The sequence below is a fragment of the Octopus bimaculoides genome, chromosome 18 (assembly GCF_046866305.1).
Source record: "Octopus bimaculoides isolate indiv1 chromosome 18, ASM4686630v1, whole genome shotgun sequence".
In the NCBI taxonomy this organism is placed as follows: Eukaryota; Metazoa; Mollusca; class Cephalopoda; order Octopoda; family Octopodidae; genus Octopus; species Octopus bimaculoides.
In genome coordinates, this window is record NC_142945.1 from 28890633 (window position 1) to 28911068 (window position 20436).

Sequence of the window (20436 nt, forward strand, 5' to 3'; positions counted from 1 at the left end):
ACTTTATTATTTCTAAATCTCTCAATGAGCCAGGCAGTTATCCTGTGCCAAGGAAAGGAAATAAGTAAAGATTATAATCTTTACTTTAAAGTACTGTTACTGTATGACTCTCATTATGTTTGCAAATGATCTTTACATCATCATCATCATCGTCGTTTAACGTCCGCTTTCCATATGTCAACTAGACTATCTGAGGTTGCTTTACACTGCTGGTCACAATGTGTATCCTCTCAATGTTGTAGCTTTTGAATGATGTCATCCCACTAGCTAGGCATACAGGTTAACATTCGCCTTGCACGGAATACCTGCACTCACAGAGTTACCCATTTACAACTGAGTAGACTAGGGCAACATTAAATTAAATGTTTTGCTGAAGAACACAATGTAATACCCAGTCTAGGAATCAAAATCACAAGCCTTCAATTGTGAGTACAACACCCTAACCACTAGGCCACACACCTTCACACACACACATGCACATATACATACACGCACACACAAACACATACACATTTGGCATTCCAGAAGCATGAAGTAGTTGGGCTCCTGTTAGAGGCCTGCAAATCTTGAAGTAGCATGGAGCCAAATTAAACTGTTTTAAATAATATATATAGGCGCAGGAGTGGCTGTTTAGTAATTAGCTTGCTTACCAACCACATGGTTCTGAGTTCAGTTCCACTGTGTGGCACCTTGGGCAAGTGTCTACTATAGCCTCGGACCAACCAAAGCCTTGTGAGTAGATTTGATAGATGGAAACTGAAAGAAGCCCGTCCTATATATGTATATATATATATATATATACATATATATATATATATATATATATATATATATATATATATATATATATATATATATATATATATATATATAAGCATGTATGTATCTTTTGAGGGTTTTTTTTTATGGGAATCTTTAGATGTGTGATCTTTCATTGAGCTTGTGAAATGATATTTTCTCTCTACTTGGCAATGATTTAATGCCTTCTGTTTACAAAGACAGTAGTTGTTTATGTTTCTATCATGTATTTATAACCTTCACACATTTTCTGCCCTTTTGAATCTATTTATTTATCTACCTGTCTGCCTGCCTGTTGTATATACTCTGTATATTCTTATTTATGCCTGAAGTAGTTTATCTTGTCAATAATTTTCCTAAGTTGTACATCTGCCTTACATAAACTCAAAGATCTGCAAATGTTTTTTTTAATTTTTTTACTCTTTCAGTTAGAATCATTATTATATAGAGAGTAATTTGCTGTGTGAAACAGAGTGTCTAATTTTATCTGACATGTAAAATTATATCTCATTAAAAATATATTTTATGAATCAACTTTATAAAATTCTAGAACATTACTCATGTTGACTTTAAAATGCGTATTTAATTACATATAAGGTGCATTTTTTCCCTCAAAGAAATAAAAGAAAAAAAGTAACAAATAAAAATCCCTAAAAATCATCTTATAAGCACAAGGTCAGGATTTGGGTTGGTTTAAGAAATGGTCTACCCAAATTGAAGCACATTTTACAAGATTGTGCTCCTTATAAACTGTCAAATACAGTAAGTAATGTTTCTTTAATAAATTGTAGAAAATCTAGAAATATATCCTAAAATATATAACTAATATCTTGTTTTATTTTTCTCCTTATACTTTAATTAACTTTTAGCTTGAGTTGAACTGTCCCAAATTAATTTTAGCACAGTTTGAAATATATGCTGTCATAAGCTATTGATAATCAATATTTCAAGCAATTACATAAATAAAAAGCAAATTAAGAATAGAACTTCATCTTCTCTTCAGTAAATTGTACATAAGTGAAAGTTATAAATAGTAGTGTTTATAGAGAAATGCTTGTTAATGTTTTCTATTTACATATGTTTATATGGAGCTATAAACATATTCATGAAATAGAAATGTGTGTTGGCTATGATAAAACAGGAGAGAAAGAGCTACATGGAAAATAAGGGTAGAGCTTGTACACACAAATAGAATAAGTTTTATGCCTCAAAATGAAATTTAACAGCATAGTCAGTTAATCTTTCATTATGCCTCACATGTATTTTCTTTTGTCAGTATTTTCTTTTGTCAGTATTTTCTTTTGTCAGCATTAGGACTAAGTTTATTTTTCTCAGATAAGATGTCATAATGGAAGATTAACAGAATATGCTACTAAAAATAATAATCCTTTTTATTGGCCAATATTGAATTTATAGAAAATTATATTCATATGGTTTGGGCCCTCAATTATAATGGAGTTCTAGAGGTGCCGTAATGACTTGCCTGCCTTCATAATTTGTTCTGTTTGTATATAGGAGCAGATGTTTCTATCATGGAAGTAAATCAAAAGGAATACTTATGGCACACACACAAACACACACACACACACACACACACACACACACACACACACACACACATATATATATATATATATATATATATACACACACACGTATATATATAGATAGATATATATATGCATATATATATATGTATATTCATATATATACATACATACATATATATATATATATATATATATATATATATATATATATATATATATATATATATATACACATATATAAACATATATATATATATATATATATATATATATATATATATATATATATATATATATATATATAGGTAACGGTGACGCTTTAGACACTAATAATTACAGAGGCATCAAGCTGTTAGATCAGGTTATGAAAGTTACAGAGAGGGTCATAGCCCAACTAATTCGGGAGCAAATCAATTTAGATGAGATGCAGTTTGGGTTCGTGCCAGGTAAAAGCACCACTGATGCCATATTTCTAGTGAGACAGCTGCAGGAGAAATATCTAGCCAAGGATAAACCTCTGTACCTGGCCTTCGTTGACATGGAGAAAGCCTTTGACAGGGTCCCCCGATCCCTTATCTGGTGGTCAATGAGGAAACTTGGGATAGAAGAATGGTTAGTGAGAGCTGTGCGAGCCATGTACAGAGATGCTGTCAGTAAGGTGAAGGTTGGAAATGAGTACAGTAATGAATTCCGGGTAGAGGTAGGGGTCCACCAAGGTTCTGTCCTCAGCCCCCTCCTATTTATCATAGTCCTCCAGGCGATCACAGAGGAATTCAAGACAGGTTGCCCCTGGGAGCTCCTCTATGCTGATGACCTTGCACTAATTGCGGAGTCACTATCAGAACTAGAGGAGAAGTTTAAGGTGTGGAAGCAAGGACTAGAATCGAAGGGCCTTAGAGTCAACCTAGCAAAAACCAAAATCCTAATAAGTAGGAAGGTAGATAAAACACAAACCCCTTCAGGTAGATGGCCCTGCTCAGTATGCAGTAAAGGAGTAGGTAGTAACTCTATAAGATGTACCCGGTGCAAGCTATGGACACATAAGAGGTGCAGCAATATCAAAGGCAGATTAACTACAAAATTAGTTTTTGTATGTGGCAGATGTTCAGGTGCAATAAACACTGTAAACAAACAGGAAACAACTTCTATCTCATTCCAGGGAGAAAAACTAGAGGTAGTCGATAGCTTCCACTATCTGGGTGACCAAGTTAGTAGTGGGGGTGGGTGCGCTGAAAGTGTAACTGCTAGAATAATAGCCTGGGCCAAGTTTAGAGACCTCTTACCTCTGCTGGCGACAAAGGGACTCTCACTCAGGGTAAAAGGCAGACTGTATGACGCATGTGTACGAACAGCCATGCTACATGGCAGTGAAACATGGGCTGTGACTGCTGAGGACATGCGTAAGCTCGCAAGGAATGAAGCCAGTATGCTCCGCTGGATGTGTAATGTAAATGTGCATACCCGTCAGAGTGTAAGTATCTTGAGAGAAAAGCTGAACATAAGAAGCGTCAGTAGTGGTGTGCAAGAGAGACGATTGAGCTGGTTTGGACATGTGGTGAGAATGAATGAGGATAGCTGCGTGAAAAAGTGCCACTCCCTAACAGTTGAGGGAACCCGTGGAAGAAGTAGGCCCAGGAAGACCTGGGCTGAGGTGGTGAGGCAAGACCTTTAAACATTGGGCCTCACCGAGGCGATGACTACTGACCGAGACCTTTGGAAATGTGCTGTGCGTGAGAAGACCCGGCAAGCCAAGTGAGATCGTTGCCAGTGCCCATGGACTGGCTCTTGTGTGGGTGGCACATAAGATGTACCATCCTGAGCGTGACCGTTGCCAGTACCGCCTGACTGGCCTTGTAAGGTTTTCGAGCGAGATTGTTGCCAGTGCCCCTGGACTGGCTCTTGTGCAGGTGGCACATAAAAGACACCATTTCGAGCGTGGCCGTTTTCGTGCGGGTGACACGTAAAAGCACCCACTACACTCTCTGAGTGGTTGGCATTAGGAAGGGCATCCAGCTGTAGAAACTCTGCCAAATTAGATTGGAGCCTGGTGTAGCCATCCGGTTGCACCAGTCCTCAGTCAAATCGTCCAACCCATGCTAGCATGGAAAGCGGACGTTAAACGATGATGATGATGATACATATATATACATATATTTATATATACACACATATATATATACATATATATATACATATATATATATTCATGTATATATATGTATATGTATGTGTGTGTATATATATATATATATATATATAATATATATATATATATATATATATATATATATATATATATATATGTATGTATATGTATATATATATATATATATATATATATATATATATATATATATATATATATATATATATATATATATATATATATACACATATCTATATGGTGTATAGAAGTGGACAATTTTCCTTACAGGAAACCATTCACACAGACTGAAATTCCAGGGATAATAAATGAGTACAAGAAAAAAATTTATGGTATTATGCTTATTCTTTAGTTACATCCATTTTAACAATACGTGGTAGATGTGATTTTTATTTTCATGAATATAAAAATAAATGAAAATATAAATTGTTTGTAATATTTCAACATATTACATTTGACCAATGTGCATCTCAGCAGACAAGATAGATAGTAATTTATTGTTATTTATCTGAGATGTGTGTGATGTACATTGGCCCAAAGTAATATGTTGAAATATTACAAACAATTTATATTTTTATTCATAACTAATTTCTTGTAAAAAAATATGTCTACCATGTTTTATTGGAACGCATGTAACTAAAGAATAAATATCCCAAATTCCATTCTTGGACTTTGGTGCGGCAGAAGTAACACCCTTTTTGCATTTAATAACCTTTATAGTATATAAGTGTTTATTAAGTAATTTTTTTATTGAACACAAATTTATTACTTAAAGAAATGAATAATAAACTAAAGAAAAAAATCACAGAAGTTTTAGGAAATAAAAAAGAAACTCAATTAAAAACTAGAAAACTCAAATACAAAAGGGCGTTACTTCTGCTGCACTCTTTATATACATGTAAATGTCGAACAATGAGAATAACTTCAGAACACCACATAGGTGGATAAAGATTTTTTATTTGTAAATTAAGGTTACCATTGGTTTCAGGTTAAAAAATATGTTATACAGTCATATAAATACTTAAATATGATTCCTTCTGTATATATGCTTCTATACAAGCATGATTCTTGATGAACTTAAAATAATTATAAATTTATTTTAATGCCCATTTTGAACACTTTCATGTAAACTGTTTAAACATTGTCAAAAATTCTATTTTTTAACATTTTCCTATCATTATCAAAGACTGTATAACTATTTTAATACGATTATGATAATCATTTTTTAACACAACAAAGCTTATACAAAGCTTTACATTTTACTTTTGATAATCTTTTTTTTTTAAAGTGAAACAAGTCAAGTCAATAAACATCTTTAAAAGATCTCTGCATTTTCAAACCCGCTTCCCTGTATATATATATATATATATATATATATATATATATATATATATATATATATATATATATATATACAGATATAAATTGTAAATCCAAAACAAAAAAAAAACCCCAACAATTTATTCTTTCACCGCAACCACTAGCTGGAATACACAGGTGCTTACAATTGTCAAGTATTACCTCTAATTTTCAATTTACCTATATATATATATAGATAGATAGATAGATAGATAGAGAGAGAGAGAGAGAGAGAGAGAGAGAGACACACACACACACACACACACACACAGAGTGTGTCATACACTTGATTGAGTTTAAAAATGGAGTCTGCTGAAAAGTATGAAGATAATATAAAATAAATATTTGGTTTTTGAATATTCAGCTGTAGGTTAAGAAAAAAAATGTAGTTATGATCTTTTCAGATTATTCTGGACTGCTGAAGTTGACATAGTTGATGTTCAATATAGGGTGATGTTACTGTTTAGCCCTAGGTCAACCCTAGTAAAGCAGCTTTATGATCATAGAATTTTGTTTGTGGGTATCTAGATTTACTTTAGCTAATGTAAACCTTACTCTTTTAAGGTGGTGTGGTGTTAATTTAAGGGAAATTTGGCTGCTATTTTGAGTAGGTTGAAGGAACAAATAGAAGAGATAATGCCTCATACATATCTATTACTAGCTACATTATATTCCACCCACACTATCTCATTAGACTGCAGAATTCCCTTTGTGAGAAGCTTTAAAAAGTCTAGAAGATATAATAAACATACTAAAGTCTTCTCAAAACTAACAGAAACATTCAACTGCACTAACTGGAATGATAATTAATGATTTAGTTAGAAGAATAGATTACACAACAACAATATTACATTCACAACTTTGCATTTACAGGAATGTAATGAAATGTCTACAAGTCCTTGCTATATTGATTACAAATTACTCTTATTTAAACAATCTTCTATAAAATGGATTTGCTTGGTAAAATTGGTGGAATGCGATGTATTGGTTTTGATCTCCAATAGTTTCTTAAGTGTTAACAAGATTCTAGAAGAGAGTATTGAGAGATGCAATTCAATCAGTATTTAGTGTTGCAGGATTCAGCACTTGTGAGGAATCAGTCAAATTCAACTTCTCAGTTCTTTTTCTTTATTGAGAAGAATTATTGACAGATTTATTGAGGATGTCTATCAATGGGCTTACTGAACAATATAGAGATTTGAATTATATCAATTTTGATGCATTTATTGTAGTTAGATAAGATGAAGTCTTATAAGTTATGTCATATTGTTCAATAATAGATACACACACACATACACACACAAACAAACAAAAACACAAAAACAAAACAGCAGCTACAGGCAGAGTGAAATTACTGTTCACTGTTCTAGTATTGATGGCCATTGGGAGGAATGGAGAAAACAACACTCATAAAACTTGGAAAAAGTTTCCTTCACCATTCAGTTACATAGCAATAGCTATCACATATAAAAAGTAAAGTGAATGGATCTTGTTTAATGGTCAGCATTATTTTGCTTGTTTGATCTGTGTTACAGCTGCCTCTTCACTGACTGGTTCAATATTCCATAAACATTTGTACTCTTAAAGAAATCATCAGGCAGAATTGGTGTAACAGAGTTGACTTTCTGTACTATATTCCAGATATAGTTTGACCAATATGTCTCTGCACAGTGTTTGACTACCCAATTTCCCTCACATGGCTTGGGTTGGTCCAAAATTATGGTAGTGGAATCTTTCCTAATGTGCTATGAAATGGGATCACACCCAAAGTATTGTGATTGGAAAATAAAATTCCTGACCATTTAGCCACATCTGACAATCATGTGTGTGTATTTTGTGTGTGCATGTGCAAGTGTAAGTATACATAATATGTGTGTGCATGTGTGTGTGCGTGTGTGTATGTGTGCATGTGTGTATGTGTGTATGTGTACATGTATATATATATATAAACAAAATCGAATGCACATACACAAGACGTGTCAACTGCATTTTAGGTATAAGAGAACATATTCTCAATGTGCCTGGTGTTAAAGCACCTGAAAGTAAGTCATAGGCAAGCTAGACAACTCACATCAGGTCCCTTTCCGGAGTGACAGACATTGATGTTTCATCATTGTTGTGACTTTTCAATACTGCATACTGAACAGGGCCCCACTGCATGCTATATTGTTGACTTTGACTATATGCTTAATGGTTTAAAAAACCATCTGCTGGTATGTTCCAAAGTTTCATGCCATAGAATAAAAAATTCAAACATGAATTAGAAGTAGCTTGAAGTATATGAGTAGAATCAAACATGCATACATGAGGTATGTGTATAGTTAGCTCATGGGTTGGCTGCATTTAGACATAAGAGAATATGTCCTTCATGCACCCGGTGCTAAAAACACCTGAAAGTAAGTCATACACAAGTGAAACAACTCACATCAAGTCCCTTTTTGGAGTGACAGACATCGCTGTTTCCTTGTTGTTGCTCCAAGAGGGGACCTGATGTGAGTTGCCTCTCTTGCCTATGACCTACTTTTAGATGTTTTTAATACCAGGTGCATTGAGAATATATTCTCTTATGCCTAAAATGCAGCTGACCCACAAAGTAACAACCCACATACCTTGTGTATATGTGTTCGATTTTGTTTATAAACCTCAGGCTGCTTCTAATTCATATTTGAATATATATATATATATATATATATATATATATATATATATATGTATATATATATATATATATGTGTATATATATATATATATATATATATATATATATATATATATATATATATATATATATATATATATATATATATATATATATATATATATATATATATATATATATATATATATATATATATATATATATATATATATATATATATATATATATATATATATATATATATATATATATATATATATATATATATGAGTGGCTGTGTGGTAAGTAGCTTGCTTACCAAACACATGGTTCCAAGTTCAATCCCACTGCATGGCACCTTGGGCAAGTGTCTTCAACTATAGCCTCAGGCCAACCAAAGCCTTGTGAGTGGATTTGGTAGATGAAAATTGAAAGAAGCCTGTCGTATATATATGTGTGTGTGTGTGTCTGTGTGTGTGTGTGTCTGTGTGTGTGTGTGTCTGCGTTTGTCCCCCCACCATCACTTGACAACTGATGTCGGTATGTTCGCGTCCCTGTAACTTAGTGTTTTGGCAAAAGAGACTGATCAAATCAGTCCTAGGCTTACAAAGAATAAGTACTGGGGTCGATTTGTTCAACTAAAGGCAGTGCTCCAGCATGGCTGCAGTCAAATGACTGAAACAAATAAAAGAATAAAGAATAAAAGAATATACCTTGATACTGTGTGGACTGAGATCTCTATTGACAGACTCCTGATATTAAGTAAAATGTTAAACACTTATACGTTATACAAATTAGTAACTCCAGTTTTCTATAGGTATTGTAATTGTAGAATATATAAACAGATTTCTGGTTGTTTCTGTAGGATTGGTCACACTGATATAGATGCCTCTGCCAAGAATCCAATAATATTTGAAAATTGATGAAAGTTGTTAATCCTTTTTCCAGTTTATGGAGAAATAACTAAATTAGCCCTGTTTACATATCTACCTTATAGGTTTACATATATTATTGTATCATACCTTGATACTGTGTAGACTGAGATCTCCTCTGATATTAAATAAGGTGCTAACACTTATGGTATGGTATGCAAATTAATAGTTCCAGTTCTCTGTAGCTATTTATTGGCTGCTTAGCATTGATGTAGATGCCTTTGATGAGAATCCAATGAGATTTTTAAAATTGATTATGATTGCTTATCAGTTTTTGTATCTGCAGAGAAGCAACTAAATTAATCATGTTTATATCTACTATATAGGTTACACACACATATACACACACACACACACACACACATATATATATATATACACATAGAAAAAATATGTATATATATATATATATATATATATATATATAGCGGTGCAACTTCCTAGGGCTAAATAGCAGTAGTATGATTTCCTTATTGAGACTGTCACGTTAAGTTGACAGCATACAACTACTTTATCGTATCATTTCTAATTTTTGTAATCAGTGAATGTGTTTCACTAGAATATGTTTACGAGAGCTTGACAGGCATCTTCAGCCAGCAAGTCATGCTACTCCAGGCTGATGACGAGCAAAAACTCAGAAACATGTCCCTCGATGCAGGCTTGGCTGGGTGAAGGTGCTTGTCTTCCCCTCGTAAACATAAGGACACAGGAAATGTGTTAAGGCCAACAGGAAGCGGTGCAGCTTCCTAGGGCTAAATAGCAGTAGTATGATTCTCTTATTGGGACTGTCACATTAAGTTGACAGCATACAATTACTTTATAGTATCACTACTGCTTAAGTCTCTCTGAGAGATTTAGAAATGTATCATTTCTAATTTATATATATACACACATTTATGTATAACTAGTGGAAGCCATGAATATTTCACAGAATTAATGGTAAACCTTTTGGGTTATTTCTGAAAATTTTATACAAATTCCCTGAAAGCATAGCCTGTGTTATGTCTGAATGGAAAAGATAGTCACTCTTCTGCTACTCACTGAAAAGTGAAAGAAATTGGAATATGATAATTAATGCACTTTATATACTTTATGCACAATTTTATAAACTTAATACATAGCACTCATGAAATAAATATTCACTCTTATTTTTCCACTTTTCCCATAAAAAAAAAATTGCCATGCATATGATACAACCTGTAGTTAAATTGCATATATCTGCCATGTAAATAAGCTTGAATATTTCACAGAATTGCACTTATCTGCATGCATTAAATGAGAGGTGATATAAAAAAACTTAGCTCAATTATAAAAAAATATACTTTTCACTGTCCACTCTCCACCACCAACACCACCACCACCACCACCATCTCTCTATCTTCCCCCTCTCCCCCCTCTCTCCCCTCCCCCCCTCTCTCCTCCCCCTCTCCCCCCTCTCTCCCTGTCTTTCTTCAACCTCTCCATCACTACATCACCCCTTTGCTAAAATTATATTTCTAACTCCATTTCTCCATATTACTACCTTCAACTAACTTTTTTAACCATGTAATAAATATTACGTTCCCCCCTACCACACGTTATGGACACTTCTCTCTTTGTCTTTTCTCTCCCCTTTTTCTTTCTCCCTTTTTCTATCTCACTCTTAACCTTATCCTCTTGTTATCTCTCCATTTTCTTTCTCCCTCCTGTTCTCTCTTTCCTTTCAACTAACCACTTGAAAGCACTACGATTATGTTCTCTCTACCTCACATCATGGACACTTCTCTGTCCCCCTTTTTCTCTCTCCCATTTTTTCTCTCTCCCTCTTTTCTTTCTCCCTCTTTTTCTCTCGCTCTTCGCCTTTCCTTTCAACTAATCATGTGAACGCATTACACACAGGCTAAGTAATGGAGTGACAAGCAGGGTTATAAGATTGTATTTGTAACTTTTCTAACAGTTACACATTTATTTTAACAACTTCCATCTTAACTGCTCTCTTTGTCTTCACAAAAGCTTTCCACAACCTCCTAGATCTCTTCTTCACTTAGCAATGCCCTTCTTCAGTCCACCTTTTGATTATGTTACTCATTTTTTTTTATAATTGATACATAAAAAGTTAATCTTTTTCTCAACTGGTCATTCTGCGTAGCTATCAGCTCATGAGTTGCCTGCATTTAAATTCTTTGACATCTTTTTTCTTAATGGTTTCCATTGTTGTGTTTTATCAAATTAAAATTACAATTAATTCTAAAATATAATTATATTCATAAGCACATATGAAGAAGAAAAAGCATATCTAGTTAGGAAAAAATGAAAACTTTACTCAATATGGTGGCTAAAATCTTCTTGCAGGTTATTATTTAGCTGAGAACAAATACAATTTTTTCAATGTCTTAATCATATTCACAGATATATTTAGTGAAAGATTGCTTCTCATTTAGTTTTCATCATAGCTAGATGACAGGAAACAATTTTTCATATCTATAAGTTGGTTGGATGTAATAAACTCTTCCATCTTCAAAAGAATCCAAATCATTACAATATGGGTTTGACTGATAACCAATTATTATAACGTTCAGAATTTATGTTTAGGAGTTTTACTGGTTTTAGATATATTTGTGCAGATCATGCATGTCCTATTCTGGTGGAAGCATTTACATCCAAAAAGAAATTGCAAGCAATTCCTTTTCACTTAGTTGATCTTCACTCTTTCAGGGTCTTGGATAAGCAGAATACATTTTTGGAAAATGATTGTAACATTTTGGTAGATGTGGATAGATGAAATCTTTCAGTAACTAAAATTGCTGGAACTATTAAGTTATCCAATTCTGATTATATCAACAAGACCAAGACATTGGGTATGGAAGATGTGAGGATGTTGGAGAGAAGTGAGGCAAGTGTTGCATGTGTAATGTCAATCTGTAATGAAGGCAGAACACAAATGAAATGAAGGAGTGATTTGACATTAAAAGGATTTACCAATGCATGAAAGGAAGATGTCTGCACTGATATAGACATCTGATATCTGATCAGTGAGTGTAAAAGAGAAGTGATGTATGTTGCCAGAGAAAGGTGGAGAAAATCAAGTTGCCAGGGAATGGTAGGAGAAAATCAAGAAAAATGTGAGGAGTGGTAAGATCTGATCTCAGGATATTGGGTTTCAAAACTGAGATGTCAAAAGGAAGCTAATGATATACTCTACTAACTCATGCCACTGTAAAACAGCTATTAAAATATTCCATGTATTCATAGAAAAGCTCAGATCAACCTTGACTGGGCAGACCTATGAATATATGAGTTCCCACCATCACATCCGTTTCTTTTGGACAGTGAATCCAGGTCTACATTATCCTGTACATGATGAAGTTTGATTTAAATGTGACTTCGCTGCTTGTTTTGGTTCATTGACTTGAACTATACTAAATTATAATCAACAGGTATTGTTCTAAAACTAAAAAACTGTACTGTAAATTATTTTCATCAAACCTAAACATTTTATAAATGAAATAACATTCTGGCTTGCAATTCATCTTTACTGTTTCCTTCCATTTAAATTTGAAATGTCATTTAATCCCATTTGAGTAAAAATATTTTTTTGTTTCATATAGTAGATTAGGTAAGTACAATTACATAAAATAAAGTACATGCCAAGTAGTGGCTTTATTTCTGTCTGCAACTTTGCTCTAAGATGTGTCCTTGATATTGATTACATATTTATTATGATGTATAAAGTAAGTATAATACTGAATTCTTTTTTTTTTTTTTTACAGTTTTGATGTGGAAAATGGTCAAGCACCAGGCCGTAGTCCCTTGGAAATGAGTCCTTCATCAGGATTAATATTACAAAATTTACCTCAGCGACGAGAATCATTTCTTTATAGATCAGATAGTGACTATGAACTGTCTCCAAAATCAAATTCAAGAAACTCCTCTATAGCCAGTGAATTGTAAGTAAATCTATTAAAGAACTTTATTGTCTTTCACTGTTTTAAACGTCCAATCAATTTCAGTTTTTTATCAATATTTCTTATAAAAGTTGAACATATAGTATGTACATACCAATTTAGTAAATTGCATATAGTATGTACACTATTATTATTGTCATTGCCTTTGTGGTTAATAAAAGAAATCATTCATTATTATTATTATTATTATTATTATTATTAATATTATTATTATTAATAATAATAGTAATAATAATAATAATGGATTGGTGGCTTCTGCCAATCTATTGCCATAAAAATGTTGTTGGATTGGCAGAATAATTAGTGTGCCAGGCAAAATGCTTTCTAGTATTTGTTCTGCATCTTTCCATTCTGAGTTCAGATCTTTCTTAAGCCAACTTTGCTTTTCATCCTTCTGGGGTCCATAAATTGAAATACCAGTCAAAGACTGGTACGAAGGCTGGGCTTGGTAGTATTGACTAAACCGCTTCTCTCAAAATTGCTGACCTTGTGCCTAAATCAGCAACAATTTTTTTCAATATAAATCACATATCACATGTATGCTAATTATCATTGTGAACTCAACCCCCCCCCCAAAAAAAAACAAAAAAAAACAAGAGAGTGAATGTTATTTGATGGGACTCCCAATTTTCAGCAGACTGCAGCAGGCAAGTGCTATCCAATTCCAATATATCTGTGTGGACTTTCATTGACACTTTGCTAAACTGTTCATGTGGAATAATGAACTGGAGGTGGTGAACTTAAATGTTTATGAAGACAATCTATTGTTTCTAGTTCATTTCTAGTTATTTCTAATTATTTCTCTTCTGTATGTTCTATTTCTCATTGTCTCTTTATGTATCTTTTGTGTTGAACCCTTTTATTTGATGTAGATCCCCTACCATTTCTTTCAATTTATTGGTCACATGATTTCTAGTCCTTGTGGTCACTAAAATATTTTTTTATTATTCAGATTTCTTTTTTAATACTTTCACTACCCTCCCGAGTAAAGCTTGTATGCTTAGGATATGTGCTGTGTTTGTCTTATTGTTTTGATCATCCACATAATATGGGTGAAATGCTCTGTAATGCTACCCTCGAAATGTTTGGCGTATTTTAAAATCCTTTTATTACTGTTGTTGTTTATATTATTATGAATTACATAAAAAAAGATATATTATTATTATGACTCTCATGGTGTGAAGACATGTTTCTTCTCTCTCAGATATTCTTGGCAAACTCAGTTTACACATGTTTTTGCCACATTTTCACATTCAAAATGGCTCAGATAGAAACATTGTACAAGACAGAATATTGCAACAGCAAATGATGTGGAAAAGACAAAAAAGAAAAAAGATACAAATTACACAATGAAATAAACAAAAAGAAGAAAAAAAATTAGCATTTTATTGAACAATTCATTGAAAAAATTGATTTGTGAATCAGATAGTCTCAAAGACGGCTATAATAACAACAACAACAGCAACACTCACACAGTGGATATATTACACAAATAGAATGCATAGATTTATCACAGGTCCAAAAAGAAGTAAAGAGAATTTTGTAAAACTAGATACTTTCTTTGCTACAAGATGTGACCTGAGAAAGATCAAAGAAAAAATTATACATGTGTTCTAGAAAGAATGTTTCTGAATTAGAATTACCATTGAAGTGAAAATTACAATAAGTATTTGATGATATCTTAGGATAAATTATCTCAATCAAAAGGGTATAGTATTGTTTGTTGCATATTTAAAACCAAAGACTCAGCTAAAACAAAACCTTATACTTGTTCCCCAGTGTATGGAACAAACAAATACATAAGTGATTATAAGAGGCATTGAAAACAGTGTTGATCTGTGGTTGATTGTTAACTCTACTTCTGCAGTATGGACAGGAGAGTTAACAAGGAGCAATATGTGGTGAGAACTTTGAAAGACTAGGCCAGAAGACAAGAAAGTAAAGCAACATCAACTAGCTGAGGCAGCAACAAGAACATCAAGCTCTAGTTTTCCAAGCATCATCAGTCTCACTTCAGAAGCCTTGGAAAATACCACCCTCTCCTGATTGAGTGACTGTACCACAGACTCTTGACCTCTGTCCATTCAGCCTTATTATGTATGGCTTTACAGTCAAAGGAGACATAACTCTAATTCCCCCATTTTTCTTTTCTTTTGTCTTTTTTTCCTTTTCCTTTCATTTTCCAGTGTTTTCACCCTCCCACTTTTTACATCTACCTTCTTGCTTTTTCTCATATTTTCTCTTATTCTACTATTCCGCTTTAGCTTGTATATACCATGTGAGCACAGCCTGCGGATTGCCTGAAGGCACCAGGGATATAAAATGTCTGTTGTTTTTATTGCATGAAACTATTAGTAGTTTATAAAAATATATTGTGTTCATTCAACAATATATATATATATATATATATATATCATCTTTTATCTTTTATTTGTTTCAATCATTAGACTGTGATCATGCTGGGGCAATATATATATATATATATATATATATATATATATATATATATATATATATATATATATATATATATATAAATGACGAATATTTCTGAGATACAACAAAAATGCATTTTGATGCTAAGAGTTTACTAGAGTGCTTTATGTGTTTAGAATCAAATCTCTTACACAAAAAATATATGCGTCAGTATTATTTCCATCAGCAGGAAGAAAGGAACTGAATTTGAGATTCACTTATTGATATTCACCCATTGTTGCAAGACTAAAATGGATGTGTGACATAAAACAAGTTGAAATGTCGTAATTTCAAATGTCATTCTATTTTTGCGTAAATTCTTACACAAAAGTGTTCTATGTAGCCAAATTTAAAATTTAAAAAATAGAAAGGTTCATCATGATGATAAATATTACACAAACACATATATCATCATCATCGTTTAACATCCATCTTCCATGCATACATGGGTAGGGCGGTTGACAGGACCTGGCCAGGTAGAAAATCTACCCAAGGTTATTGTGTCTGTTTTGACAGGGATATTATGGCTGAATGCCCTTCCTAACACCAACCACTCCACATAGTAGTCTCAGTGATTTTAACATGGCACTAACACAGGCGAAGTTAGTTTTGGCAAGATTTTTACAGCTGGATGCCTTTCCAGATGCCAACCATGTTACAGTGTGGACTGGTTGCTTTTAACGTGGCACCAGCACTGGCAGGGTAACCAAGTAACTCACAAGACAAAGAATTATGAGAAGGGCAGGGCATTTGTGCCAGAGGATGAAAGTTAGAGTGCGACAAAGAGACAGAGAGACAGAAGCAGGTGTCTTGCCACAGCAGAAGGGGGCATTAGAGGAGGTTATCCAGTATCAAATGATGAAAAATTAGAGTATAACAGAGAAATAGAGAGAGGCAGAAATAGGTGTCTTGCTATAGAGGAGGTACATAGTTACCCAGTGAAAGAGAGAGACAGACAGACAGGGACAGAGAGAGGGGATAGAGAGTGAGAGAGAGGTACAGAAAGAAACCAGAAACAAGTGTGCTGATGTAGAGGTGATACTTGGTTACCTAGTCAGAGGAAAAACAAGAGAAGGAGAGAGAGAGTGACCAGGGGGAAAGAGAGAGAAAGAGAGAGAGAGAGAGAGAGAGAGAGAGAGAGAGAGAGAGAGAGATAGAGTAGGAAACAGCAAAAGTATCAGAGAGAGCAGTAGAGAGGTGATGTAGTGCTAAGGTATGAGAATAGAACCTGGTTAGAAAAATAGGGAGTAGGTGTGCATGGTGGGAGTTAGCGGGGGAGCAGTGATACAGTGAACACAGCAGTAGGGGCAAGAAAGGGGACTGGAAAACAGTCATGAGGAGGAAATGTGAGGAAGAGAAAGATGCAATTAAAAGAGGAGTTGTAGTTTGATTTCTCAGGGTAGAGCTTGTGAAAAGTGTATTGTTACATATGGATGCAACACAACTTTTCTAGCTCTCAGTTTTGTGGACGGGTTTTCCCTAGGACCTCATATTACCAAACATCTCAATCTACTATCATTTCCTCTGTGAGCCCCAACATCCTAGGATCAGTCCTCATCACTTCATCCCATGTCTTCTTGGGTCTCCCTCTTCCACAGGTACTATCCACTTTCGGCAACAAGCACTTCTGTATACAGCTGTCTTTACTCATATACATCACATGTCCAAACCAACGCAGTTTCCTCTCCTGTATACCACATTCAATCCCTCTTGTGCTTAAGTTTTCTCTTAACACAGATGTGCTCTGTTGGTCATGCACACTGATGTTGCAAATCCAATGGAGCATACTACCTTCATTCCTCTCCAGCCTATGCATGTCCTCTGCAGCCAGAGCCCATGTAACATAGCTGTTCTCACACAAGCATCATACAACCCCACTTTCACTCTGAGAGAGAGTACTTTTGCTACCAACAGAGGTAGTAATTCTCTGAACTTCCTCCATCCTGTTCTTATTCGAGAAACAATACTTTCAAAGCATCTACCTCCATTACTAATTTGGTCACCTAAATAGCAGAAACTATCAACTACCTCAAGAGAGCTTCCTGGGCATTTGAGAGAGTTTAAGCCTGTTGTGCTCTTAGTACTTACTGTTCCTGTCCATCTGCCACACATGAAAATAACTTTATCTGATAATCTTCCCATGATTCCACTACATCTTTTATGCATCCGTAGGTTACACTTGGTGCAGCGAATGGAATTACATCCCACTTCTTTCCTGCATATTGAACAGGGCCATTTGCCAGCTGGAATGAAAGTCTTATTTATATAAACACATATATAGAAAATTAAGAAATTATATAGATATTCATGTTAGCATTTGTATGTATATATGTGTGTGTGTACACACGCACACATACACACGCACGCACGCACACACACACACATTTTCTTTTATCTCTTACTTGTTTCAGTCATTAGACTGCAGCTATGCTGAGATATCACCTTGAAGTGTTATTGATTTACCCCCAGTACTTATTGTTTTAAAATCTGGTACTTAGTCCGATGTAAACAAATGAACCCTGATTGTCAAATGGTTGGTGAAGAAACACAGACACATACACACACATATATATATAAATATGTATGATGTGCTTCTTTCAGTTTTCATCTACTAAATCCTATCACAAGGCTTTAGTTGGCCTGAGGATTTAGTAGAAGACACTTACCCATTGTGCCATGCAATGGGATTGAACCCAGAACTATATAGTTGGGAAGCAAACTTCTTACCCAACTGCACAGCCATGCCTGCACCTATATATGTGTGTATGCATATATGTATGTGTGTATGCATATATGTATGCATATATCAGTATATATATATATATATATATATATATATATATAAAGCAATTAAGAGTATGAAGACCGGGAAAGCCCCCGGCCCATCAGGAATCAATGCAGAGATGCTCAAAATATCTGGCAGTGTTGGCTATAGCCTAGTCACCCGTATTACGAACCAGGTGATACACGAAGGAGTCATACCCAATGACTGGTGTAGCAGCATCATAGTCAACTGCTACAAAGGTAAAGGTGACGCTTTAGATACAAATAATTACAGAGGCATCAAGCTGTTAGATCAGGTTATGAAAGTTACAGAGAGGGTCATAGCCCAACTAATTAGGGAGCGAATCAATTTAGATGAGATGCAGTTTGGGTTCGTGCCAGGTAAAAGCACTACTGATGCCTTATTTCTAGTGAGACAGTTGCAGGAGAAATACCTAGCTAAGGATAAACCTCTGTACCTGGCTTTCGTTGACATGGAGAAAGCCTTTGACAGGGTCCCCCGATCCCTTATCTGGTGGTCAATGAGGAAACTTGGGATAGAAGAATGGTTAGTGAGAGCTGTGCGAGCCATGTACAGAGATGCTGCCAGTAAGGTGAGGGTTGGAAATGAGTACAGCAATGAATTCCGGGTAGAGGTAGGGGTCCACCAAGGTTCCGTCCTCAGCCCCCTCTTATTTACCATAGTCCTCCAGGCAATCACAGATGAGTTCAAGACAGGTTGCCCCTGGGAGCTCCTCTATGCTGATGACCTTGCCCTAATTGCGGAGTCACTATCAGAACTAGAGGAGAAGTTTCAGGTGTGGAAGCAAGGTCTAGAATTGAAGGGCCTTAGAGTCAACCTAGCTAAAACCAAAATCCTAATAAGTAGGAAGGTAGATAAAACACAAACCCCTTCAGGTAGATGGCCCTGCTCAGTATGTAGAAAAGGAGTAGGTAGTAACTCTATAAGATGTACCCGGTGCAAGCTATGGACACATAAGAGGTGCAGCAATATCAAAGGCAGGTTAACTAGCAAGTTAGTTTTTGTTTGTGGCAGATGTTCAGGTGCAATAAAGACTGCAAACAAACAGGAAACAACTTCTATCTCATTCCAGGGTGAAAAACTAGAGGTAGTCGATAGCTTCCGCTATCTGGGCGACCAAGTTAGTAGTGGGGGTGGGTGCGCTGAAAGTGTAGCTGCTAGAATAAGAATAGCCTGGGCAAAGTTTAGAGAGCTCTTACTCCTGCTGGCGACAAAGGGACTCTCACTCAGAGTAAAAGGCAGACTGTATGACGCATGCGTACGAACAGCCATGCTACATGGCAGTGAAACATGGGCTGTAACTGCTGAGGACATACGTAAGCTCGCAAGGAATGAAGCCAGTATGCTCCGTTGGATGTGTAATGTCAATGTGAATACCCGTCAGAGTGTAAGTATCTTGAGAGAAAAGCTGAACATTAGAAGCATCAGTTGTGGCATGCAAGAGAGACGATTGCGCTGGTATGGACATGTGGTGAGAATGGAGGAGGATAGCTGCGTGAAAAAGTGCCACACCCTAACAGTTGAGGGAACCCGTGGAAGAGGTAGAGCCCAGGAAGACCTGGGCTGAGGTGGTGAGGCAAGACCTTCGTACATTGGGCCTCACCGAGGCGATGACTACTGACCGAGACCTTTGGAAATGTGCTGTGTGTGAGAAGACCCGGCAAGCCAAGTAAGATCGTTGCCAGTGCCCCTGGACTGGTTCTTGTGCGGGTGGCACATGAGATGCACCATTTTGAGCGTGGCCGTTGCCAGTACCGCCTGACTGGCTCC

General features: G+C 35.1%; 1 protein-coding gene across 11 annotated transcripts in view; it reads left to right on the forward strand.

The window, feature by feature from the left end:
- LOC106867760 (3',5'-cyclic-AMP phosphodiesterase 4C) overlaps positions 1–20436 on the forward strand; it is a 702494-nt gene that overhangs the window by 437734 nt on the left and 244324 nt on the right. For all 11 annotated transcript variants that reach the window (XM_014912735.3, XM_089365944.1, XM_089365946.1 and 8 more), the window contains exon 2: positions 13191–13367. In XM_014912735.3, coding sequence (XP_014768221.1) covers positions 13191–13367 — 177 coding nt within the window. The remainder of the gene's footprint in view (positions 1–13190; positions 13368–20436) is intronic.